This window comes from Pseudochaenichthys georgianus, chromosome 20 (assembly GCF_902827115.2).
Source record: "Pseudochaenichthys georgianus chromosome 20, fPseGeo1.2, whole genome shotgun sequence".
Lineage (NCBI taxonomy): Eukaryota > Metazoa > Chordata > Actinopteri > Perciformes > Channichthyidae > Pseudochaenichthys > Pseudochaenichthys georgianus.
The window spans coordinates 22,536,831-22,564,420 of NC_047522.1; the positions used below are offsets into that span (position 1 = coordinate 22,536,831).

General features: G+C 43.5%; 1 protein-coding gene across 1 annotated transcript; it reads left to right on the forward strand.

Annotated features, from left to right (window-relative positions):
* zbtb47b (zinc finger and BTB domain containing 47b) lies at positions 1 to 27,495 on the forward strand. The gene is made up of 6 exons (XM_034108553.1): positions 1 to 210; positions 17,196 to 18,461; positions 19,281 to 19,428; positions 20,715 to 20,830; positions 21,398 to 21,542; positions 22,370 to 27,495. Exons 1-6 carry the CDS (start codon positions 208 to 210, stop codon positions 22,759 to 22,761), a joined length of 2,070 nt encoding a protein of 689 aa, XP_033964444.1. The 5' UTR covers positions 1 to 207; the 3' UTR covers positions 22,762 to 27,495.
* Positions 27,496 to 27,590: the final 95 nt, after the last annotated feature.

The window sequence follows — 27,590 nt, forward strand, 5'->3', positions numbered from 1 at the left end:
GCTCCAATCACCAATTCCTCCTGCAAAAGCAGCCTCTGCATTTTTGTCTGTCTGAATGCTACAGCAGCACGGGGGGAAACAGGATTGAGGATAAGAGCAACAACTGAAGAAATGTGACAATTGCACGGTCCTTTTCATGGCGGAGGGGAAACTGCTGCGGAAGGAGTTATTCTGGGACTCCTTTGAGCCTCGAAACGCTGGATCAAAATGGTAGGCTTCACAGGAGTGCGCTGCATTTTTGTTTATTTGTCTGTGTCCCGCTTTGATCTCTTGCACATTTCAGCTACTTAGCAGGCCGATGAAAACTTGCCACACTTTGTGCCTCCTTGTGTGTTTGCCGCAGGCACACCGTGTATCTCTGTGTAAAGTTTGTAACTTGCAGACATGGCACAAGTTGGAAATTGAAGCTGCTTGGAAGAACGCAATGGCTACAATAGCCACATTGATGCAGAGAAGGAGTTAAATTCTTTCATATCAGGGCGCTCCTGTACACACAAAAAGGGCTCAGGTCGTGACTGGTGCGAATGGAGACAGGATGAGAGGAAGTCCTTTAGAGCAGGACAAGTTTGACATGCATGCATACATTAAAGATCCATCGAGAGGAGGAGATGTCACTCTTCATGTCGCAATAACTTCATGTGTTGCAGGTGACCCTCAGGTAGAGGTGCTATCAGCTTGTTTGAAGTGTCCTAGTTCAATGAAATGCAGATTCCACAGTCTGACAGTCAAAGCAGAACTGTTTCACTGGATTAATCAGAATCAGGAATGCTCTACATCAGGGAAAAGCACAGTATTACAACATCAAGAGTGCAGTGGATATATTATACAAACAAAGTATGTACACTTTATTCATAAAAAAACAACAACACAATAAGTAAAAACCGATAAGTACACCATGGTAAAAAAGTGGCCATGTAAACATATTGAAGTAATGTTTACAGATTTAAAGAAAAATACAGTGTATTGCACAAAGTTTTAATTCACAAGCAGTGTTATGCACAAAAGGGATATGTCGGCATCCTCTTAGCATTCCCCCATGTTTGTATTCCCTTACATGATACGAAGCACAGACAGACTTATGGGAATGGAGAGGCAGACAGTGCGCTCTGTCTCCAGGGTCATATTAGGATGCCTCATTAGGAAAGCATGTGGAGCCCGATGCAGTGGTGGAGTAATCCCAGTGCGCGTTCACATCTGGAGGCTTGGGTTAATATCTGGGTCAGGGTCAGCGGGGTCAGATCTGGTGCTAGCTGGGTGGCTTCCGCTGGTGCTGCGAAGAGAGAAGGAGAGAGGTTGTGTAGTCTATTGGAGAGTAAATCTGCGAAGGGTAACGCGCCGGTGATCTGAGATACTGTATCTTTTGAGTGTGTGTGCCCCCGATCATTTCTGTTTGTTGACAAGCTGATTAGTGTGTGCTAATTTAGTTTTTATCATTAGCCTCACATAACCTCCCTTATTTGTGGGTGGGTTACTGAGCAGGCAAAGGGGTTTAGGGGCCCCAAGCCTGGACCAGAGCCTCCGTATGAAGTGACTGTTCACATTTACTGTAGGAAAGTGAATACAAAACACTAAAGAGACACAAAACACGTTACAATAGACGCACATGTCAAAGAGATGACAAGGGATCACAAAGATATTACAAAAAGTGCGTTTTAAAATGACTAAAAGAGACAAATAGCTGTTCGTAGTTTCTTGATCTCTTTTAATCTGTGGTCTGGATCGCCTGCTACAAGATCCATTGAATCATAATCCGCCTACCCTTTATTCGAATGATTGTGTTTCTCCAAATACGATGGATTTGCACAAATATAAACCTGTTTCTCTGCCAACTTTTAAATGTTTGAAGCGTTTTTTTCTGTGGGCCACCTGACTGAGTTTAATCTCAGCGTTGTCAGGTCCCGAGTAGCTCCTTCTCTCTCCTCGCAGGGTGCTGTGAGTTTTACGTAACTGCCTATTCAGAGCATTCCTGCCCACCCTTGACTTCGAGGCGTCTCTGGGTGCTGAGCGAGGAAACGGTCTTTAGTCCTTGTGACAAGTGCAGTCATTCCCGAGCCCTGGCAACACACTCCAGCTCTCCGTGGAAACTCGGAGCATACTGTAGGTGCTGCTTATTCATGCCCCTGAGATTAAGAACAGTGAGCAAGGTCAAACGCACATATCTTATGTAAGGTGGCTTTTGTTCTTGTTGGTTAAATTGGCACAAGTTTGTCCGACGGGGTGGATTTTACTCTTGGTATAATAAATTCACATTTTTATTGTTTTTCTCAGCAGTGCCAGCCTGGGAAGAACAGTTACTTTAATCTATCCCGTATGGCACTTCACTTCAAAGAGTCAAACAGGCTTTCTTTTTGTATGTACACCTTAAATGAGGATTTCTATTAGCTTTCCATTGACATACATTTATAAACGTGTTCTTAAAGCTATTAGCTGAATCCAGAAAGAGAGACGCAGGAAGACGGGAGTGAGTTGCCATGCTGTTGTTGTAGAAAATAAATACAAAGAACAACTTAGAAACACGAAAACAAATACATTATTTATTGAAATACTATTTAATCTGTAGTGTTTTAAAAATACACTTATTTGGTTTCTTTGCAGACAGTTTGATAAGAAGATTGATCTCTCTGTAGACTTAATATGAAGCTACAGCTAGCGGATGGTTAGCTTAGCGTGAGGCCTAGGAAACAGCTAGCCTAGCATAGCTTGAAGCTGACAAAATATGCCCATCAATGTCTCCAAAGCTTACTAATAAAGCACTTTATGGTTGTTCAATATATAAAACAAACTATTTGCTGTTTTACTGGTACAATGTATCGGCTGGTTAGCTTAGCATGAAGCCAGGGCAAACGGCTAGCTTAGCTTAGTTCGAAGGCAACCAAATATGCCCACCAGTGTCACTGTAAAGCATAGTATAAAGCAAGTATCCATACATAAACTATTAACTATTTTACAGGTGTTATGTGTCTGACAATATATCAAGGAAGTGACTGCTCCTTCATTACATTACATGTTACTTGTTACATGTTAGACGCTTTTATCCAAATCGACTTACATACTCAATACTGTGGGCAATCCCTACAGGAGCACTTTGGGGTGAAGTTTCTTCAGGGACACAACGACATGCTGACTGCAGTGGGGTTTGAACCTGTGCTCCCCTGATCCGAACACCAACGCACTACTCCACTGCTCCTTGCCAAGAAATGTCCAATGCATGACCTCGTAAGGTGTTGCTAAAAGGCTATGCTTAGCCAACCAGTTGATGTACATTCAATGTTTTTTGTGTCCAACTGTTTACCAGGAAGCCGATGATGAACACCGTCTCCAAAATGTGAAACTATTCTTTTAAGCTCATATTCATAATTTCTCTGACCTGCATTGATTGGCTGTGGCTAAAGAAAGGCGACGCTCCGCCTCTACCTCTCCTCTTTGTCCTCTCTGACCTTCTATCAAACATATCAACCACACACACACACACACACACACACACACACACACACACACACACACAGAAATATTCCTGCCACACCACTGAGATTCCTCTGATAAGGAGCTCTGTAGAGTCTTGTGTTGCGTCTCCCGTGTGCGTGTCCTGCTATGAAAGGGATAATAAAGATATCTCCATTTCATGGTGTAATGGCCCTCGGGTGTGTCTGCACCTGCCCGCCGCTTCACATCAGAGTGATCTGTTGTCTCTAATGGATCACTTCAAAGGTGCATCGTTCACTCTTTGTGCCTTAAATTCGGGCAAATCGCATTTTGACACTCCAGTGACTTTTTTATGATCTATGACGATGGGAAATATCTCCCTCTGTCTTTAAAGCGCCACAGGTATTTGGTTTCACATATCTGTGATCACTGATGAATTTGAATGCACATGCGTGTGCGGTGCTGGCTTGGGAACAGTGTGTGATGACTCCAGCGGAGCGGTGGTGTGTGAAGCGCTGTAACGCGTGTGTGTGAGGAGGAGATGCCAGCAGCACCACGGGCCTCTCTCTTGGCCGGGCTTCCTGACTCAGCGCTTCCTCTCCCAGCTCCGAGCCGGCAGAGCTTCAGTGCGGACGCTCCAACCTCATCACGACACACACACGTACACACACACACTCACACGTACGTACGTACGTACGTACGTACGTACGTACGTACGTACACATACACACACACACACACACTCACACGTACACACACAGACACACACTCACACGTGTACACACACACAGACACACACACGTACACACACACACACGTACACGTACACACACACGTACACGCACACACTCACACGTACTCTCACACGTACAGACACGCACACACTCTCACACGTACAGACACGCACACACACACACACGTACACACACACGTACACACACACGTACACACATGACCGCCCCTGGGCAGCCTCTTTGATTTACCAACTGCCCGTCATCTCAACGAGCCAGTTGATGTCTTCTTTCAACATCACTTCTGATTGGGCCCCACACACACACACACACACACACACACACACACACACACACACACACACACACACACACACACACACACACACACACACACACACACACTGTCAGCTTTACCCAAACTGATAGCACACACTGTTGTCCGGCATGTTTAAAGCAGAAATGGACTTCATGCGGCTGAAGCAATCCTGCTCACGCTGTCAGATTTGTACCATACGTCGCTAAAATGCCGCTCATGCTGTTCTCATCCTTATTTTTTGTTTGTCCATCCCAATTTCATGCTCGGCTAAACGCGTATCAGTCGTAGATTGACTTGTCACCTGTGGTCGCATTAACATATAGATGGAAATGTGATTCAATCTAAAGGTGAAAGCAGCCGGAGAGCTCCACGAGGTTAGGCAGGGCGAGGTCCAAGCTGCCATTAGGGAAGCCTTCGTGTGCAGCGGAGATTGGATGTGTGGAATTAGAGCCGCAGAAACGCTGATAATATTGTCTTTATTAATTGCAGTCGGCAGTGAATGCTGGGGTAAAGAAAGTTAACTGTTTTACTAAACTGAGGGGAATTAAATAATTAGCCAAAGTGGTGGAAAGAGAATAACCATCAGCTCATTTTTAAGTTATTCAGGATTTGCCATGCTGAACATTTTGCCTCTAATCGCAAGTGTTGGGGCAGTTCTTGTGACCTTTTTACACATCATCTCTATTGGCTAGCACTCCAACACATTGTAGGTGATAGGCTAAGGGGCGGGACATCTCTAAGCGGTTGACCAATCACAACAGAGCCGGCCAGCTAACCAATCAGAGCAGACTGGGCTCTGGTTTCAGACGGAGGGTGAAAAGAGGTGCTGCAGCACAGGCAGTATGAGAAGAATAAAGAACTGTTTGAACATTAAAGCATGGAGACACTACATACTGATATACACCTGAACATCAGCAGGAGAGGACTCTTTAAAGTAGAGACACTACATACTGATATACACCTGAACATCAGCAGGAGAGGACTCTTTAAAGTAGAGACACTACATACCGATATACACCTGAACAACAGCAGGAGAGGACTCTTTAAAGTAGAGACACTACATACTGATATACACCTGAACATCAGCAGGAGAGGACTCTTTAAAGTAGAGACACTACATACTGATATACACCTGAACATCAGCCGGAGAGGACTCTTTAAAGTAGAGACACTACATACTGATATACACCTGAACATCAGCAGGAGAGGACTCTTTAAAGTAGAGACACTACATACTGATATACACCTGAACATCAGCAGGAGAGGACTCTTTAAAGTAGAGACACTACATACTGATATACACCTGAACATCAGCAGGAGAGGACTCTTTAAAGTAGAGACACTACATACTGATATACACCTGAACATCAGCAGGAGAGGACTCTTTAAAGTAGAGACACTACATACTGATATACACCTGAACATCAGCAGGAGAGGACTCTTTAAAGTAGAGACACTACATACTGATATACACCTGAACAACAGCAGGAGAGGACTCTTTAAAGTAGAGACACTACATACTGATATACACCTGAACATCAGCAGGAGAGGACTCTTTAAAGTAGAGACACTACATACTGATATACACCTGAACAACAGCAGGAGAGGACTCTTTAAAGTAGAGACACTACATACTGATATACACCTGAACATCAGCAGGAGAGGACTCTTTAAAGTAGAGACACTACATACTGATATACACCTGAACATCAGCCGGAGAGGACTCTTTAAAGTAGAGACACTACATACTGATATACACCTGAACATCAGCCGGAGAGGACTCTTTAAAGTAGAGACACTACATACTGATATACACTTGAACATCAGCAGGAGAGGACTCTTTAAAGTAGAGACACTACATACTGATATACACCTGAACATCAGCAGGAGAGGACTCTTTAAAGTAGAGATACCACATACTGATATACACCTGAACAACAGCAAGAGAGGACTCTTTAAAGTAGAGACACTACATACTGATATACACCTGAACATCAGCAGGAGAGGACTCTTTAAAGTAGAGACACTACATACTGATATACACCTGAACACCAGCAGGAGAGGACTCTTTAAAGTAGAGACACTACATACTGATATACACCTGAACATCAGCAGGAGAGGACTCTTTAAAGTAGAGACACTACATACTGATATACACCTGAACATCAGCAGGAGAGGACTCTTTAAAGTAGAGACACTACATACTGATATACACCTGAACATCAGCAGGAGAGGACTCTTTAAAGTAGAGACACTACATACTGATATACACCTGAACATCAGCCGGAGAGGACTCTTTAAAGTAGAGACACTACATACTGATATACACCTGAACATCAGCCGGAGAGGACTCTTTAAAGTAGAGACACTACATACTGATATACACCTGAACATCAGCAGGAGAGGACTCTTTAAAGTAGAGATACCACATACTGATATACACCTGAACAACAGCAAGAGAGGACTCTTTAAAGTAGAGACACTACATACTGATATACACCTGAACATCAGCAGGAGAGGACTCTTTAAAGTAGAGACACTACATACTGATATCAGCAGGAGAGGACTCTTTAAAGTAGAGACACTACATACTGATATCAGCAGGAAAGGACTCTTTAAATATCAAACTATGTATTAAACTCGACTTTTTAATGTGTCTGTGCATTTGACCCTGGTGTGTGTGACCTCGCCACCCGCTGCCATGGCTCCCGCCTTCAGTCATTGATTTTTATTAGCATGTTTTATCACAGCGCCGTAACGATCACCACAGGGCTTGTTAAAAGTGAGAGCCGAGTGCAACATGTCTGACGAGGGGGTACCGTTACAGTTAGATCCCCCCTCTGCCTCTGCGAGCATCAGCAGTGTCATCACACGCCATGTTTCTGTTTACTGACGTGGGCACAAACACATGATTGTGATGCAGGTGAGCGTGCGGGGGGGGGGGGGGGGGATGTGAGGGTGGGAGAGCTCGTGCCTCAGATACTGTATGTGCTTCCTCTACCTCAAGGTCAGTGCTGGGTCTCTGTGCTGATTGGATTTGGAGAGGAGGGAGTGCAGACTGCAGACGGAGGAGAAATCTTCCACTAGACGGATTATGAGAGAACGGCAAAAAGCCCCCCACCCCTCGTACAGGCTAAAACACCGGTGGCTTTGTGGTCACTCGTGCTTGTTCAGTGTCCTGTTGCCTGTCTTTGTATTCATTTTTCATCTTTGTGTGCTCCGTTTCTCCCTTTTTGTTGTTGTTGTTGTTGTTGTTTTGTGCCTTTTTCTTCCGCTTTTAGTCATGTTGTGATTGTTTTGGCTGTATTCCTATTGATTTTTCCTTTGGTTCTTTGGCATCAGTCTCCGTGGGTTTCTTTTGCGTCTTCATTGAGCCTGATTGTTGTTGTTTTGTTTCTGCAGTCGTGTTTCCAAACTTTTCAGTCATTGTTGCGTCTTCTTGTAATCGCTCTGCCGTCTTTGTAAGACTCTTAAATGGGTTATTATGCATCTCTTTTCGGTGGTTTAGCTTTCCTCTGTCGTACTTTCGCATCTAGTTTGTATCGAGTCTCCCAAGTGGTAGTATTGCTTCTCTTATTGGTCCGTTTCTGTCAGGGTTGCCTCTTGTTCTGTGGTGTGCCTGTCTCTGTAGTCATGTCGTCTTTCCCTTTCGTCGTTTGGCCTCAGATCCTAGTCATGTTGTGTTCGATTGTAGTAGTGTTGTGTCGGTTTCGGTTATTTTGCTTCTGTCATCTAGATTTTTCTCTCCAACAGCAATGTTGACAATCACTCAACAGTAAATGGAGTCCCGTACCCGGGGGACCTGGGAGACCTCGGCCTTCCTTTCCTGTATCAGAAACCACATATTCCCAGGACATCAGGACTTCCTGCTCTGGCTCAGCTTCTCTCAGACCTCACCTGTGTGTCAGCAGCAGGAAGGCCTGCTCTGCTCAGAGGACACGGTGTCAGCCATTAACCTGATGACTTTTTAATGGCTGATTTTACTCTGCCAGAAACGACGTGCCCTTGTGCCGTTCTTTTTTGTTTGTGCTCATGATCCTATCCATATCCCACCCTCTGATGTTACTCTGAGGCCAGACTGCATGATCTCTGTGTGTAGCTTGTATTCAGGCTCGTCATGCTTTGCTCTCGTCTGGTGATGACTCAGGGGTGTGCGTGTGTGTGTGCGCGTGTGTGTGCGCGTGTGTGTGTGCGCGTGTGTATGTGTGTGTGCGCTCCCCCATCTCCATGCCAGTGAGTGAGATGCGGCCTGACGCGGTGCCCACTCTCCTTCCTCCGGGTGTCAGTCACGTCTGGCCCCTCAGCAGGAGCCCCTCTCTGCTGAGGGTGCTCTTTACTGTAGGTGGAAGGGCTCCATGGGTGGAAGGGGCAGAGCCAAAATACCTAAACTTCCCGCTGAGTTGCAAGAGGGAACGAGGCATCATGGGATTGCTGTCTTAAAGGGGCCTTATTGTGCTTTTGGGGGGTTTTCCCTTTCCCGTAGTTAGTTACCAGATATATTGATATTTGAGATTCAGTGCACTCTAGTGGTATTGACTGTTCCCATATCTCCCACAGACGTTTGTTTAGAAAGATAAAGAAGGAGAAGTGAAAGCACACTGAGTGCAGTCAGAGACTGTTGGCAGGCGGCACAGAAAGATTTAACCCCGTGTGTGTGTGTGTGTGTGTGTGTGTGTGTGTGTGTGTGTGTGTGTGTGTGTGTGTGTGTGTGTGTGTGTGTGTGTGTGTGTGTGTGTGTGTGTGTGTGTGTGTGTGTGTGTGTGTGTGTGTGTGTGTGTGTGTGTGTGTGTGTGTGTGTGTGTGTGTGTGTGTGGTGTGTGTGTGTGTGTGGTGTGTGTGTGTGTGTGTGTGTGTGTGTGTGTGTGTGTGTGTGTGTGTGTGTGTGTGTGTGTGTGTGTGTGTGTGTGTGTGTGTGTGTGTGTGTGTGTGGCAAAAGCATTGATTGACATGTGCCAGTAGAGGACATTAGGTACATTGACTCAATAACTATATCCTGTATTTGCATGTAATGCTATAACAAGCAGCACTTTCACTTGTAATGGTGAACATGGCGTCACACGACATCTCAGTGAGCAGAGGAGAGCTTTTGTAATGGCAGCTGTGTGGAGGTCACAAACATTCCCAGTGACGGAGGCTTCACAGAGCAGTAAATCCACACGGGCCGTCCCGTGCAGGTGCTGGAGGGAAAAGGGCATTCTCACCAGTAAAAGTCAAATTAGAAAGAGAGATTATTATTCTCACACTCGTATCTGTCTGGCTCAGGTCCAGGAGACAAGCGTCTGCCAACAAGACATGGCTGAGGATTCTCCACTTGCTGTTATTTCACAAGCTTTGATTGACGCATTCATGATAACTCAAGCTAACGGCTAATTAGCTAAACTAATGAAGTAGCTTCCTGTTGGTCCGAGCAATACTCCTGTGCATCATCCATCAGAACCGGATTAGTGCTAAACTAGTTTCCAAGTTTGAAACCTCGATTTGGAATGAAGGCTTTGCCATCAGACATGTTTTTTTGTGTCATTATCTTCCCAAAATGCATCTGCCCTCCAAAGTTGTTCAAATATGGTGTCTGACACTCTTGAGTGACCACCAGTTAATCAATGTTTCACAGGGCCAAGTAGAATAATTTACCGTACTTTTCGGACTATAAAGCGCACCTGCATATGAGCCGCAGCAGCTAAATTGTCCGTCTGTCTTGCTCTCGTTCTGTCTCTCGGTTCCACTTTTACTTTGGCGCGCTACCCGTCTCACTCTTTTCCGGCCTCCAGCTTGTCCTGCTGGAGCCCGCCGCTTAAAGGTGGCGAGCGCGGACCGGTCCTAGAGCCCGTAGCGTTAAAGGTGGTTAATTTTACCTGTAAAATCCATAGATTTAGGAGGTTCCCTAGTGGCCGTTAGCTGTACAACAAAAATGGGGAAAAAAGTCGCGGTTTATAGTCCGAAGAGTACGGTAGATTAGATTCACTTTATATATTAAATTAAATGTAAAATAAACAAACTAAAAGAGTAAATATATACATGAAAACTGTAGAATATAGTATGTAAACGTATCGACAGTTAAAGATATCTACAGAGTATCTCTATCCAACACACAATGGAACATTTTCTCAATAGACGATTGCCTTCTTCGAAATTCTGCAACAATCCAACATATAAGATTATAAAACAGTGTCGGTGTGCAACAGGTCCTCCACATTAGGAGAGGATCGCCCCACATGTTGTGTTTGGCAGATTAAATGCTGTGTGGACGGAGAGCTTTGATTGAAGCCCGTTTAAATGACACCTCTTGTCAGTAATCCCCCCGCTGCGTGTTTGTCACGGGTCAGGCCAAATATGAATAATGTATTGGGAGACATCTGACTGAGAGGCTGGTTAAAGGTGGCGCTCCGTCTAATGACAGCAAACAAGCTCTCTGCCTGACATTTGGGAGGACAAAGATGGAGCCAGTTGGATGCAGAGTTGAATTGCAAAGTACTTGTTTGGCTGCAGTTCTGATTGTGATGAAATGTGACTGGATGGCTTGAGCTTTATTGCATACTGTGACAGATGAGGCATGGAAACTGCAACTATTTGATGATGTAGTTTAAAGCATAAAGCAGTGATTGAATGATTGAAACCCCTCATTTACCAGTTAGGGTGATTCTCTGAATCGGGTGCCCTTTGTGTGTCCCAAGCACTTCAAAGATTTTAAATGAAAGGAAACTACAACATGTATTTTAAAGCACTGAATTAAAGGAACAGGGTGTTTTGCATTAGATCAGGGGTGTCAAACTCAATTTCATTGCGGGCCACATTCGCATTTTGGTTGCACTCAAAAGGCCGGTTGTAACTTTAATACTATATAAAAATACATATATAAATATTTAACATATATAAAATAATATATTATATTACATTATTGGCTCTGCATTGGATTATTATCGGATAGGGTAATACCTTCATAATTAACTACGTCTGAAAGCAGAAGTCTAGGGCAAATAATTGTAAGTCTCTTCAGTGAGAATGTCACAAAATGATTTAAAAAGAAAAGCCAAATTCTGAGAAAAAAGTCAAATTTGAGATGCATTGTGGGACATGGAGTTTATGGGCAACGTGCCTCCGTAAAGTAGAATGTAACCGTATAATAAACACATCATATTTTGTGCAAGCTCTTGTGGGGCCACATAAAATGAAGTCGCGGGCCGGATTTGGCCCCCGGGCCTTGAGTTTGACACCCCTGCATTAGATAGATAGATAGATAGATAGATTCAACTTATTGTCATTACGTAGTAACTATGGTACTATGTAACGAAACGGTTTCTCTGCATTTGACCCATCCATCCCATTACAATGTAAAACTAAATATATATATTTAGTTTTTGTTTTATAATAATTAGTTGTCTTTGTAGACAACACACATGTTTGTATGTCCTCACTGAGCATCATCACATATTCATTGAATATTAAACAAATAACAATTGCCAATTATACCAACATTTTGATGCTAATATAAATCATAATGCGTGTGAACTTTAACTGAGAAGAAACAATCTGAAAAATGCATGAATTATCTGTGAAATTGCGCTATTGACACTCGTCCCCCGGTTTGTTTCAACCCCGTCTGATTATTAACATAATGGATAAGTCCATGTGCCATCTGCATTGAGGGAGTGACATCACAGAAGTCTATTGAGGAAACTTATAGTAAGCAATTATTTAGGAAAAATTAAACAATAGTTTTGCAGAATATTACAATTTTATGATGTCCTTAAATTCCATGTGGTGCCGTCTTAGCTAAACAAGGTCTCATGGCTACTTTTTGCCAAAAACTTCAACCCCGTCACATTGTTCAAGGACATTCTTAGTAATTATTAATTTTGTGCCTGAGGTGGGAACATTTGTTTTCTCAAAGTTTGAAGTAGTCCACTACCAGATGTTATGATCAAAAATGCAAAAAATGTAGTTTCATTTTTCAAAAAGGTAAAGACCCAAAAGGCGGTTCAGAGAATCACCCAGTAGGTTTGTGTTACGAACTCAGACACAGGATAGGACCCAATTGCAAGACCCGGGAGACAGAGGCAAAGTATTTGTAAGATACTTTATTTTCCAAAACAGCATTGAACAACAAAAAATTTAACTCTCAAATCTCTCGCCGAGATGACAAAAATAGAGAACAAAAAATGAAAGCGCTCACATAGTGAGGAATCAAACTTCTCAAGAGTACAAGGAGCATAGACCTGACCATTAAGAGACAATATGCATCGACCTGAACATGACAAAAACGACTGACACTGAACACTGGGGTTGCGTTCCGATAAGACAAAGATCAGCTCCTAAGTTCTAACCCTATCGTCTATTCCTTGACCTCTGAGTGAAACGTTAAGGGATAGTGGATAGGAGACTTTAAAAGGACTTAGGAGAAGAGACTGCGGTACTTTAGAGAATCCGACTGCACTTTCGCTATCCAACGTGTTTATGATGCGCCAGCGGACGTCATGAATGTGTGTCTGCTGCTGTGGGGAAACCATGGAAACTACAGTTTTCTATACAGCGGACTACAACATGGATGTTCAATAAGAACGAGGGACTCATCTAGAGACTCTGCACCGTGCTCTGATGCTGCTGCTTTGTGCTTTATGAACGTGGACAACAGAGAAACATATTCTTCATGACCAAAGTTGGAATTGAAATAAAAAAGGAAAGTGAAACTAATGCTCGTCACCCTCTCCCTCCGGTCCACATTAATACCAATGATCTCAATACGTATGATTGTATGAACTAAAGATCTTAAAATCAATACAGATGTATTTATTATAAACGTTAGTCCTTAACATCTATCTCTGTGTATATCACCATTCAGACATCTTTTAAAAGTTGAACAAACCCCACACAGCTCAGTAAAGACTGTGAGATGTTGACTTTATTTGATCATTTCAGTAAAAACTAACGTTCATATTTCTCTTTTGATTATAATACTGATGAACGTTCAAAACAAAGCACTTTGGCAACTTACCACATACGTTTTAAAATGCTTAATAAGCACCGTAACTTTCATGATATAATTTCTCCGTCATAATCGGTTGTTTCCGTGAACGGCCGACTGTTGAGTGACGGCAAATGCTGCGGCTGCAAGGCATTGTGGGGCAGCATTTTCGCTTCTCCTGTCGGTTAGGGAGGTCCAGTGGTTCCTAAGCTAAAGGAGGTTATAAAGGAAGTTTGAAACCTCCTTTCCTTTCATTTAGAGAATTGGAACGGCACTTATCGTGGCTGCCACTGAGGGACTTCCGGGTCATTTCACTCGGTTAGGAAGGTTCCTAAGCTAAATGGACTATTAGAACGCAACCTGGGAGACAGGGGAATTTAAGGGTAACAAGACACAGGTGGGAATAATCAGGGGCGGGACTGACGCTGATGAGCACAGGAGACACACAAGGGGTGACAGGTGAAAACAATCAGGAAATTAGACACACCAGGGAAACTAACGACAGACAGGAAAACACAGGGAAAAAAGACCAGACAATATACAGGGAGGAAAACATGACAAGGAGAACAGAAAAACACCCACTACCAGACACACAAACTTAAAACCGTGACAGTTTGGCTATAAAATATGTTCATCTTATTGTTTAAAACGCATGTGACTGAAGATTTTGACCACATACAAGCACCGGTGTAATGTCATTTACTCAAGAACTGTACTTAAGTAAATCATTTAGGTACTTGTACTTTGCTTTTAAAATAAAACAGCGCAGCTATTTTGGTTTTTAGCTTGCTAGCTTCCAACGGATAAACAGCTATGCTAGGCTAAGCTACTTGGCTAACATCATAATCAACAGTTAGCCCTGCTGCTAGCTATTTTATTGACGTTAGATATCACGAAATTAAACAAAACAGGCTTCTAGTTTCTAGATGAAACCAGCGCCATATAGAGAGAAGAGTTACGACAACGGAAGTCCAAAAACGGTTATCGTCACGTGGTTCATGTAGACGAGGATCGTTCCCCGGAAGTTCATGGCGGGCAATGTTAATGCATTGATAACTACGATTTTTGGTAATAAGTAGTGAATTAAGGTTTTGATTTGCAATATGTATACAACATATCGATGTGTATATACTGTAGTTACATCAGTATTTGAAAAAGTTAAATTTGCTAATATTTGAGGATTAAGATAAAATATGAAGTACCGTACTTTTCGGACTATAAGCCGCGACTTTTTCCCCCATTTTTTTTGTTGTACAGCTAACGGCCACTAGGGAACCTCCTAAATCTATGGATTTTACAGGTACAATTAACCACCTTTAACGCTATGGGCTCTATGACCGGTCCGCGCCCGCCACCTTTAAGCGGCGGGCTCCAGCAGGAAAAGCTGGAGGCCGGAAAAGAGTGAGACAGGTAGCGCGCCAAAGTAAAAGTGGAACCGAGAGACAGAACGAGAGCAAGACAGACGGACAATTTAGCTGCTGCGGCTTATATATATATATATATGCAGGTGCGCTTTATAGTCCGAAAAGTACGGTACTTTATTGATACCAATTTGGGAAATGTTTGCTTTGCAGCAGCAAAAGACAAGGCATTGCACATAAGACAGTTAAAAGACTAGAATTAAACAATCGAAAATGTACACATCTCAAATAGAAATAAAATAGCAGAAAATATACATAGTGTGAACAGCTATCTTACCTGTTAACATACATGTTAGGCTAACGTTGCCTTGGTTACAGAGCCTGTTGCTGTTGTTTATTGCTTTGATATATTTAGAGGGAGGGAAGGAAGGTTTCAAAATTCGGATTAGATTCATTTCTACATTTTCTTAAGTTCATGGTGGTTTCAGTAATCCCCTGGTAATTGAGGACGTATCATTCTATTATATGGCTCTGGATGAAACTAATTTCGTTAGCCAAACTGTAGCTAACGTTAGCTCGACAATTCTGTCTCTGGCTCGCTTTTAATGTATCCACCTGACGAATATGAACTTAATCTACAATGTAAAGACATTTTGTCTAAATAAATGCACCAAATAACACAGCTATTGATGTTTGAGTATGAGAATGCTATTCATTTTATAGAATTTAAGCTTTTGACAGCGTTGTCTTATTTATATCTCCAGAAGCAGATGTCGATTGTTATCGCAAAAGCTGCATAATGTCCGGTTTGCAACTTTCTCTTGATCTGATTAAGGCTGCAGTGTTTTGCCCTTGGGTGACGTCTGTAGCACGGGGAGAGATAACCCGATCTCTTCTCCTGCTCACAGTCCAATTTATCATCAGCTCAAAACTATGAATAAATCTAACACATAATTGAATTCTTCAAACGGGCCATATTTTCAAGGTTAGGCCAAGACGTGAATCCGTTTCCCAGCTGCAACACTCTTTGTTGTGCTAGAATCGTCCTAAAATGAATGAATATCTTGCCTTTTTATTGCACGTGTCTTGTGCCTCCCATGTTACTGTAAACACTGATGGATAAGTTATGTAGAGAATGTAATCATGGCTCCCAGCTTCATCCTCTCCAGCCAAAGCCAGGCTTATATTAGCACTCGTCCTGTGTTGCCTCCAGGAGACGCCTCGAATTATAAACTCCCTTAATTGTTTTCAGGGTTAGTTAGTATTTATTCAGCATCGTTTTCCTAATTATTTCTTCGGATGTGTTTTGTCTTGTGTGTACTTCCCAGCTCCTCGGGGACGGTGTAGTTAGTGGGTGTGTGGAGGGAGCCAGCTAATGGGTGGGGGGGACGGCAATGAATACCAATGCTCAGACAAGTCAGTCCTGGCACAGACCTGTGTGTGTGTGTGTGTGTGTGTGTGTGTGTGTGTGTGTGTGTGTGTGTGTGTGTGTGTGTGTGTGTGTGTGTGTGTGTGTGTGTGTGTGTGTGTGTGTGTGTGTGTGTGTGTGGTGTGTGTGTGTGTGTGTGTGTGTGTGTGTGTGTGTGTGTGTGTGTGTGTGTGTGTGTGTGTGTGTGTGTGTGTGGTGTGTGTGTGTGTGTGTGTGTGTGTGTGTGTGTGTGTGTGTGTGTGTGTGTGTGTGTGTGTGTGTGTGTGTGTGTGTGTGTGTGTGTGTGTGTGTGTGTGTGTGTGTGTGTGTGTGTGTGTGTGTGTGTGTGTGTGTGTGTGTGTGTGTGTGTGTGTGTGTGTGTGTGTGTGTGTGTGTGTGTGTGTGTGTGTGTGTGTGTGTGTGTGTGTGTGTGTACATCCCGTCTGGATCGAAGCCCTGCCCTTCCTGTGCTAAATTAAACCCACCTTGGGAAGTTGAGGACCTTGCACAGAGTGCTGAGTGTTCACCTTCTGATGCCGTGCGGCCTGCGTGTGACTTGGTGCAATAACATTCTGAAAATCAAATGATACCGGCTTTAGGATGTATTTATTTAGAAGTGATATTCAGGTCTCTACTTTGAGGTCAAATCAACACAGGTTGCAGAGCCTCTTCAGGCAATGATGGATCCCTTTCTCGTTAGAACATTGGGAGTCTTTTGTCAACTCAAGAAACTTTGTTTAGACAACTTTATTAATTACAACTTGCAAAAATATATCTTTAACATTAAAATAACATAATAATACAAATGCAGAAAATATAATTGTATCAAACTGTATTATTCCACAAGGGGTATTTGGGTTGTAGCCAGGTTTTGTGAAAGGAGACAATGAAGTGATGAAAGGTACTAATGGCTTCCAATCTGAAACTTCAGCTGATCATATTTCTAAATGTCTTCTTCACCTTTTCTCTGTCCTTCTCCCTCCGGCGTCTGCAGCTCATAGTGGAGAAAACCACAGACTTCCCCTCTGCTGAGTTCTCCCTGGTGGAGGATGTGGCCCTGCACTTCACCTGTTTGATGGACAGGCTGAACGAGCAGCGCCTCTTCCAGCCCGACCTGTGTGACGTTGACATCGTTCTGGTTCGTCAGCACAGCACCTTCCCGGCCCATAAGGGGGTCCTGGCGGCCTACAGCCCTTTCTTCCACTCCCTGTTTGCGCAGAGCAAGCAGCTGCGGCGGGTGGACCTGTCTCTGGACGCCCTGACCTCCCAGGGCCTGCAGCAGATCCTGAACTTCATCTACACCTCCAAGCTGCTGGTGAGCAGCCGCACTGTCCGCGACGTGCTCAACGCCGCCGCCCTGCTGCAGATGAGCGACATCGCGGCCTCCTGTCGCGACCTCATCAGCAGCCACTCGCTGAGAACCACCTGCGCAGACATGGCCAATCAGGAAGGAGCTGGTGTGGCGACGCCCTCCAGCCTGCTGTACACGGATATCAAACAGGAGGCAGAGCTGGGGTATAAGAGGGAGGGCAGCTTCTCTGTGAGGGTGGAGGAGGCAGGCAAGACGAAGGTGGAGAGCAATGGAGAGCAGTCGAAGAGCCCAGACAGCCACGCCTCCTTCAACAGAGACCAGATCATTGTTGAAGTCAACCTCAACAACCAGACCCTCAACGTGTCAAAGGGCCCCGAGAGCAAATCAGCAAACATCATTGAGGCCGGCGCCATGTTTAGTTGCTGCCACGACGAGAGAGATTCAGAAGAGGAGAGCGAGGCGGAGAATGACGACACAGTTGGAGAAGAGGAAGATGATGACCTGAGGAGGGGGGGGATGATGGGGCAGAGCAGCGGGGAGGAAGACGAGGAGGAGGAGGACGAGGAAGAGGAGGAGAATACTCTAAACATTCCAGGTTTGGAACCGCCGGCCCTGATGGCTCGACCCCGCCGGGGAACCAGAGCCTTCGCCATTTCCTGTACAACCACCTCCATGAGGCAGACTCTCACCGAGGCGACGCTGGCCAATCAGAGGCCGGGGAAGAGGATGCTGGATCCAGACGGGCCGGGCCAGAAGGTGAGGCTGGAGGAGAAGCAGCACTTCCCCTGTAAGAAATGCCCTCGCGTCTTCAACAACCGCTGGTACCTGGAGAAGCACATGAACGTCACTCACAACCGCATGCAGATCTGCAACAACTGCGGGAAACGCTTCCTGCTGGAGAGCGAGCTGCTGCTGCACCAGCAGACCGACTGCGAGAAGAGCATCCAGGTAGGACTCGGCGGTGAATATGTTGAAGGACATCTCACTTCTTCCTAGTGTAGGTCTCCCAGCAGCCACAGAACCCACAGCCACATCAATGAATAGGTGGATCTGCTCATGGGGGCCATCGAAAGCCAGTCACATGTTGTCCTGTTGAAATACATTTTGGATAGTTTGACACTTTGCAGAGTTTACAATTCTAATTTTGATGTAGTAAATAAATATAGGATGCTATTGTAGCGTACTAGCTTAGCTGCACCATCCAATTGTTTACAGACAGTGTCCTTATCCATTATTTCTACTATACTGTGTGAACTGTTATTATTTACTGACATCTGTTTCCCTTATTTAGTAAAGATCTGCTGTGTTTAATGATGCGATCAATATTATGGATCAAAATGCAAATCCAACATCATCTCCTCTCGAGAGTAAAGTCTATATTAGTGAAACCGACATGATTACTGCGTAAAATATACGGAAATTAACACAGCTTGTCTAATTATGTTGCTTTCATTATTATGGAAGCATTGTTGTTCCACACTTCAGACAGAACCCTTTGTTATAATAGCAGTCACAGCTTTAAAGTGTTACTCAGTACATGCACAGCTGCCATCATGCAAGTGTATTAACGCCGATCAGAGTCAGCAGCTCCGTCAACTGGCAGTCCGTAATAATACATGATGTGTCGAGTACCTCCACTCTACACACGCTTTTAGAGATCATTTGCCGCTTTAATCTACCGACTCTAATTACGTTGTTCGGCACCGTGCACTCGATCCTCAAAAACGCTCCGATAATAACTGTATGTTGCCCCTTTGTTCCCCGTAGTGTGTAACATGTGGCAAGGCCTTCAAGAAGCTGTGGTCGTTACACGAGCACAACAAGATCGTGCACGGTTACGCCGAGAAGAAGTTCTCCTGTGAGATCTGCGAGAAGAAGTTCTACACCATGGCTCACGTCAGGAAGCACATGGTCGGTGAGTGGCAGCCGTCCTGATTGGTCGCTTTGTTCCTCCAGGCTTCCTCTTCCACTGATTGTTGTGCGGAGATTTGTTTTGGGTGTTGCTTTCCTCTTCCACCTTTTTGGGAGATAGGCATCTTATTTCCGTTCAATGTCGGCTTCCTTAAAGGTCCCATGTCATGCTTCTCCGGTTCTTACCCGTCCCCTCGTGTGTTCTGCATGTGAACGGTCTGCTGAGTCACACACCCTCAAAGTGCACCCTGTAGCGAGTAGAACTCTGACACAGAGAAGACCTGTCTGCTGCCCCAGAACGCCTCGTTGGACATTTCTTTTTTTCTTCCTGGACCCATGGGTGCTAGTGGAGCCTCGCAGATGGGGGTGCTGCAGCCCCCTCAGCACCCCCCCCTTCCCGCGTCCATCCGCGATGTCTCGCAGACCCCACGCCATTGTAACACATAATCACTGATGTTCTGCTGTAACGGTGGTGGACTCATCAGAACAGAATGGGCTGACCAATCAGAGCACAGTGGGCTCACAGGGAGGGGGGGGGGCAGGAGCTCCAACAAGCCGTGTAGGACAGAGAGTGAATACACACACTATACAGAGTGTGTGAGAAACCAATGTGAGTTTGGAAAATTGCAAAATGTAAATCTATTCTAGTCGACCTCAACATTGGAATTATGATCAGGAGAAATGGCCATGACACGGGACCTTTAATGTAGTCGAGTAGAAGTATAAAGTAAAGTACATCAAAATAGTACTTTGCTACTTTCCACCACTGCGTCATTGTATCTCTATAAGTGTATATACGTCCTGTTTATCCTCCCTACTGACCGAGTGACTTGATCAAAGGAAATCAAAGGCAATAGATTTCTTTACCAGACGAGACACATCCAATACCCTTGGTGCAATTAGCCAATGACAAAGCCCCGGTGTTGTTCTTTAAGTGCTATTTTAGGGTTTGCTTATTTGTCCTATTGAGTGGCTCACTATTGAATTCCATTAACTTATTGTGTGTGTGTGTGTGTGTGTGTGTGTGTGTGTGTGTGTGTGTGTGTGTGTGTGTGTGTGTGTGTGTGTGTGTGTGTGTGTGTGTGTGTGTGTGTGTGTGTGTGTGTGTGTGTGTGTGTGTGTGTGTGTGTGTGTGTGTGTGTGTGTGTGTGTGTGTGTGTGTGTGTGTGTGTGTGTGTGTGTGTGTGTGTGTGTGTGTGTGTGTGTGTGTGTGTGTGTGTGTGTGTGTGTGTGTGTGTGTGTGTGTGTGTGTGTGTGTGTGTGTGTGTGTGTGTGTGTGTGTGTGTGTAGCCCATACGAAGGACATGCCGTTCACCTGTGAGACGTGCGGGAAGTCGTTCAAGCGCAGCATGTCCCTGAAGGTGCACTCTCTGCAGCACTCGGGAGAGAAACCCTTCAAGTGTGAGGTTTGAGCTCCTTTAATATCCACCACACTTAACTCACATGAAGAGTTCCACTCGGACCGAGACGTCGGCGGAACATTCCTGAAATGATTGGTGAAATGAAATGAGGCTCTTTATGGCCGTCTCTTGTGAAATACTAAGGTCAAGGAATCTGGGCGTGGTGGAGAGCCAGGGTGAAATGTTTCAATGTACAAAAATACATCTCAGCTCGGATTTGAATTCAACATGATTACCATTTATCTTTATTTATTTTTTTATACTTTTTTTTATTGAGTCAGGCACAATGAGTTTACATTTATACAGTCAATATTTTTATTTATTTTTCCCTCCCTCCGGTCCTAGCTAGTAAAATAACTAAATAAATAAGATATACCTGTATAGGTAAAAGTAAAGTAATATAGAAGATAATATTAAAAGAAAATGTATAGATAAGGGAATAAAGAATAGTAACAGTAATACTTGTACCCATATACTCATATGTATACCCACATGTACACATGCACAAATGATTACCATTTATGGCACCATTTCTGACTTTGTGTAAAAAGTGTTAATTGGGTTTGATTTCAGAACTGCAGCGAGCGCTTCCAGTACAAATACCAGCTGCGCTCCCACATGAGCATCCACATCGGACACAAGCAGTTCATGTGCCAGTGGTGCGGAAAGGACTTCAACATGAAGCAGTACTTTGACGAACACATGAAGACGCACACTGGTGAGTCACTTCCGGCAGGACTTCTAAACAATCTTCAAAGTCACGGTGTTGGAGCCAGTATTTAGATTTTATAAGAAAGGCCACCTAATTGTGACGTCTGTAGTCCACGCACTATAAAGGACTACAATTCCCACGGTGCCTGGGCTACCGCCACAGTGATGGGCAACAGTTTCTAACCGCACACGTACATACGAACCGTACAAGTACCCTTTAAGTTCCGAAGTTATATAAGCATTATCAAGAAAGAAAGAATACCCAAGTTGTTATTTTAGTTTTGCCTATTTCTTTTGAATCTTGTAAAGGCCTATTTTCTTTGTTGCATGTGCAAAAGTTTGTTATTTTATTTTGAGCAAACACATCGCAACATCATCTAAACCATCGGAGGCCAAGCAACACTTCAAACTGTGAGTAATCTGAAGGAAAGAAACGAGTTGGCTTGGAAGGAAGCCACGACACACAGTAAAAACAAAACGCAGACCAAGTCTTACACTCTGCTCCATGTCGAGTAGTTAAATACTTGTTGTGGTGCAAACAGTTAACTATTTCAGCGTTCAGCAGACACACAGTAACTTTATTTGGAGATGTGTTGCTGGCCATGGAAGTCTCACCCTCTATTAGCTCTATTTTGGTCTCATCCAACTCCTGAGGGAAATATCTTAATCTGCTTAATGCTCCATTACATTCACCCAGTTGCTAGATCTGTCTAGATGTGGGCAGGTAGTGTTGACACTGACTGCTGTGGCTGAATACAATGCTATTAATTAAAGCCTTAAAGAGTTTCTCTCCCACACCCCCCCCCCCCTCCCCACTTGACCCTCTGTGTGCAGGAGAGAAGCCGTACATCTGTGAGATCTGCGGGAAGAGCTTCACCAGCCGGCCCAACATGAAGCGCCACCGCCGCACACACACCGGGGAGAAGCCGTACCCCTGCGAGGTGTGCGGTCAACGCTTCCGCTTCTCCAACATGCTCAAGGCCCACCGAGAGAAATGCTTCCGCGTCAGCAACCCCATGGTGAGCGACGGCACCGACCCCCTCGGCCTCCACCAGCCTCTGGCCTCGCCCGACGTGGACTCTCCCGGCTCTGCAACCACACCCTCCGCTGCCTCTAACCCCCTCCATGGCTCCCTGCTGCACTCCATGGGGGGGCTGCCTCCCACCCAGCATTTACCCCCACCGCCTCCCCTGTTTTCAGCCGGTAGGATGAACTCCAACAACTAACACATCTCTGTAGCATCAAAAGCACTTTTAGTTTTTCTCAGTGCTCTTACAAGGACTCCTGCAGCGGGACAGTGCTGCTCCTCCGTGAAAAACTGGCTACATGGAAACCTCACCTCCACCTACACCAATAAGAAATAGCTTTTTTACTCTGTTAAATACAATAGATAACCTCAGAGTCCAGTAGGACGTGTCATCACCGTGCTTCTCCTCTTGAGTTTCTCACCTCTGTTCTGGTTTTATTTTGGATTTTCCACCACACATCTCTCCAGAGCCTTGCACAATGCATGGATTGTAGCATATTTTACAGAGTGGGTGGAGAGAGTACCTACATCCTCCCTAATGTGTGGGGAGATTTTCTTTTTTTTTGTATCGTTCTCTGCCAAGATGTAGCGAGTGGTTCTGGTCCGACCCGGCAATAACCAAATTCTGATTTGTCTCTGAGCGTATACATGTACGGCATTGCCAATAACCAAATCCTGTAAGCTCACCTGCTATAGTTAGATAATGTTATACAGCATTTATAATCGATCCTGCACCTTACATTTAACTCTAGTGATATTTAAAATGTACTCCTAATCGTCCCCCTTTTTATAATTGTGATTGTGTGTAAATCGTGGCACGTTAAGTCAATTTGTAAGGAAGCGAGAGAAGGAGATGTGATGCGTGGAGAGTCCGCAATGGAGTGTGTGGTGTTTGTAAAGGTGTGTGTGAGGAAGACTCGTAAGATGAGGGTAGATCTACATTAAGCTAATCAACGCTTAAGCTTCCACAAAAGCCACAAGTCGGAGTAATTTGTTGAATCTTTTGCTTACATTAAGCAAGCGCTCCTCTCCTGTAGATCTCACTCTGAGACGATATAGCACTTTTCTGTGAGTAAAACCTAATGTAATCAAACCTACAGTATATTTGTAGGTTCAAATGTTCAAAAAATGCTAACTTACTTTTTCCAACTAAACCCAATCTGTGTAATACGTTTGGAGAAAAACGAAAAAGAGTGTAGGTATATTCACAAAACCTGATAGCTCATTAGTGTGTACATTTCATCATTATGTATATTGTGAAATGATAAACCCTATATTACAATGCCTAAATCTCCCTAAGAGCACTGACATCCAGTACTTTTGTCACAACAGAAAAGGGCTCCTTATAATTACATCTCTATCATAAACAAGTCAATTTTGTATCTGAAGAAGTTGATCAAATTTAGGGATATGTGGTATGCAATAGCCCTCAATCATTCGTGGCTCTGTGTGCACTTTTGACAATTGTTTGTCCTAAACCTACTGGAGTAGAACAGAAAGGAATCCCTGTCAGTAAAAATGTCTGTAAGTAAAAGTTTGATATTTTGAGGAATTCACACATTTGCTTTCTTGCCAAGAGTTAGATGAGAAGATTGATTTGCAGCTATAGCTAGCTGCTGGTTAGCTTAGCCTAGCACAAAGACTGGAAGCTAGCTTGGTTCTGTATGAAGCCTAAAAAAGAAAGAAATCCACCTAAATAGCACCCAAAACTACTTAGCACGTCAAATCTGGTTTTGTTTTATATGTGTAAAAACAATAATTTGTGTATCGTTAAAAGTCATTGTGTTTTTAAGCTATCTCCCTGTGAAATCACAAATTGTCATTTTAACACTTTAAGGTTAGCTTTCTTCCTGTCTCCTGTCTTTAAGCTAAGCGATGCTAGGCTAGTCTAGGCTAAAATCACCGGCAGCTGGCTGGCTGTAGCTTCATAATTAGCATACAGGTATGAGAGTGGTATCTTTGTGCTCTGCTAACTAGCACGAAAGCAACACGCATACTTCTCAAAATTACAAAATATTCCTTTTAAATCTGACATTTCAGTCAATTAATGATCAAAAAAGAGTCTGTGCACTATTGATGCACTCCCGTTCACTTTCTGTATAGATAGCCTACTTGTAGTGTAGCCTATAGCGTTAACCTGTACATATTGTTACGGTGTGTTTCTCCCCCTGTGCTTAATTCCTCATGTTTACATTTGGAGAGTCATTTGATGGCCCCCACGTGTCTTGGCTGGTACTACGGAAAGTTGGATTTTGTGGATAAGCTTTTTGTAAATGTTTGAAGCTATTCGTTGTTTTATTTAAGAAGAAAATAACGCACCTTTTTGTAGTCTTGGTTCACCCCAGTTACATGTATTTCTTAAACTACCATGGTTAAATGGTAATGGCCACATTGAAAAAGGTACTTTTTTATTTTGTTTCTTCATGTGTCTAACACATGTTTTGTACTTTAATTTTGCTGCTTTTGTACAGGGTCCAGTTTGAAACTGCCCTTTAAATGAAAAGTCTAGAGCTGTTAAATTGTTGAATATATTCTGATCTAATTTAGCCTTACTCGACCAAGAGCTCCAGGGTCACAAATGGGCTACAATTTAGACGTTTTTAAGCAGTTTGTCGCCAACATTGTATACCAATCCAAGGATTCATCTTGTCTCTGGGAGATTGACAGAGAAGGCAATGTCACATAATCTGTTGCTCTCTTGTGGTATTTTAGTGAACTGCACTCTGTTAGCTCCATTTAGGAAAGAGGAAACATGTACCAAGTATTCCCCTCTTCACTGCTTTGAAAGGCACCAAGAGACAATACTGAGATACTGTGGTTGTAGTGTGTGTATTCGCTTTATATTTGGAGGGATTGCATGTTGTTTTTGTGTGTTATAGATTATGATGGTAAAGGAGGAGGGATAGTAGTTAGTTCTACTGATTAATGCACTTTGAATTTGATTGCTACGCTAGCCCATTATGGGAACATGTTTTCAGATACAAGGTGAACAACAGATACCGGAGCAGAGGTGTGTAGTGAAAATATATCTGCCACACAGCAGGCGTAATCCAAAGGCAGACATTTTACATTTATCGTTTTTGTAAATGTATGTTTTTGAATAATTTGAAAAAGCTCTTCAAATATTGATCAGATTGTGGATTGGGTGCAGAAGGGCCTGATTTACATCATTGGCTGTTTCTGATTGGCTTGTTCCCCGATTACTACATTTATAAAAAGAAGTTCTGACCAATGTGCGTCTATTTAATGGGCTTTAGTCGTATTTCTTTCTATGTGAAATTGGAAAGGAAGTTGTCAGTTGCCAAAATTGATAAATGAGAGAGATATTAATTATTATGAGCACTTTAAACTCCAGTTCTCCTAGTATGTTATTAAGGCTGATGCAGTAGCAGTTAAATGACCGGAAATCTGCTGATGGCACTTGTGTTTTTTATATTTCCATGACATAAGGATCATAGGAAATGCAGTCTCTGCCAGAAACGTGTCCTTGGCCGGTGATAAATCCTTTGAACCAACATTTAGTTCAGACCTCGGGGACTTCAGAGGTGTTTGTTCAGACCCTAAAATCCTGTTTGAAGTGAGATGGAAATATAATAACAGCAGCATAAGTGATGACGGGTTTCCAAACCAGCGAAGTATTAATGAATGGATTTTTAATTAGTGAAACAAATTGGGTCATATTTATATTTTGGAGTTGATTATTTTGTTTTTAAACCCTATACAACATTTGCAAGTGCAACAATCTGAATCCACCCTCGGAAGCAGAATTGATTTGTCGATCCTTTGTCTTGGATTATTTAGCGTTCCCTAAATCCAGACGCAAACGAGACAAAAACATGTAATCGAGCTCTGGATTAAAATCTCCCCCACATCCTAAAAAGAGTATTTGTTATTTAAAAGTGAAATGACAGTGAAGCTGAGATATACGAAACTGAGAAGGGAAACGTTTGCACAGGCAAGGCTTTATATTTGAAGATTAGCCAAATTGTCCTTTGCTAAAGCTAGCAGCCTAGTTTGTATTAGATCAGGCAGAAGTGGACCTGCCCTTGTCCTTAAAATAGGGTCTCCCGGTGATTAAGTGGATGCCTAGACTTCACAGCGACGTGCATTCTGCGTTGCCCTCGGAGCAAGTGTTCATCACGTAATGAAGCATTGAACATGGCCGTCGGTGCAAAGCAGAATGCTAATGGCACGGACAAACTGGGTCTCCATTAAAACTTGTGTTTCGCTGCTCGAGCCGAAGTTTGTATCCAGAACGATTTGTATCCGTGGCCTTCCTGGAAAATGTTGGGATTCATTTGAGTGGCTTCTAAGGTGTTGACGAGAGTGGAGAGAAAGCATTACGTGTGTGTAAGGATTCATGTTTTGACGATGAAAAAAGGTTATTTTTTTAAGAATGATGGGGCCGTTTTTTTTTTTGTCTTTACCCGTGTTTTGGGGCAATTTTGTGGAGCCCCAACACCGACCACACTTCTACATCTGGTCGGTTTTTGGACTCCATGAAGACTTGAAAACAAGTTTGTGTTACTTTGCATTTGAAAGTTTGGTTGGCTGTTTTAATAAGTTTGTTCGAAGATATGATGAGAACCACAATGTCAGTCAGACAAAGACGTATTCTCCACAAACCCTCTACATTTTCCATACTTACTCATACTGTGTTAAATCATAATGTGTACTGTTATTTCTCTACTTTATAATGTAAACACTATGTCTTAGTTAACTGGTGTACAAAGACCATGTGTAGGCAGTAGTCCAGCTATATTAAAATACTAAAACCCGTTCGAGGACAGTAGTGTCTAGAGGTGCTAATAACATTAGACTGTATTTTCTGTCTTTTATTGTATTATTGACTAATGTTTACTGTCTGTAACACAGCAGAGCGTAATGACATCATTTAAATATTAAACAATATAGATATATTATTGCAAACGGAGACGTGTGCTGTGTTTTTGTTCATGTTTGTTCCTCTTAGAACAGGGGTGTCAAACTCAAGGCCCGGGGGCCAAATCCGGCCCGTGACTTCATTTA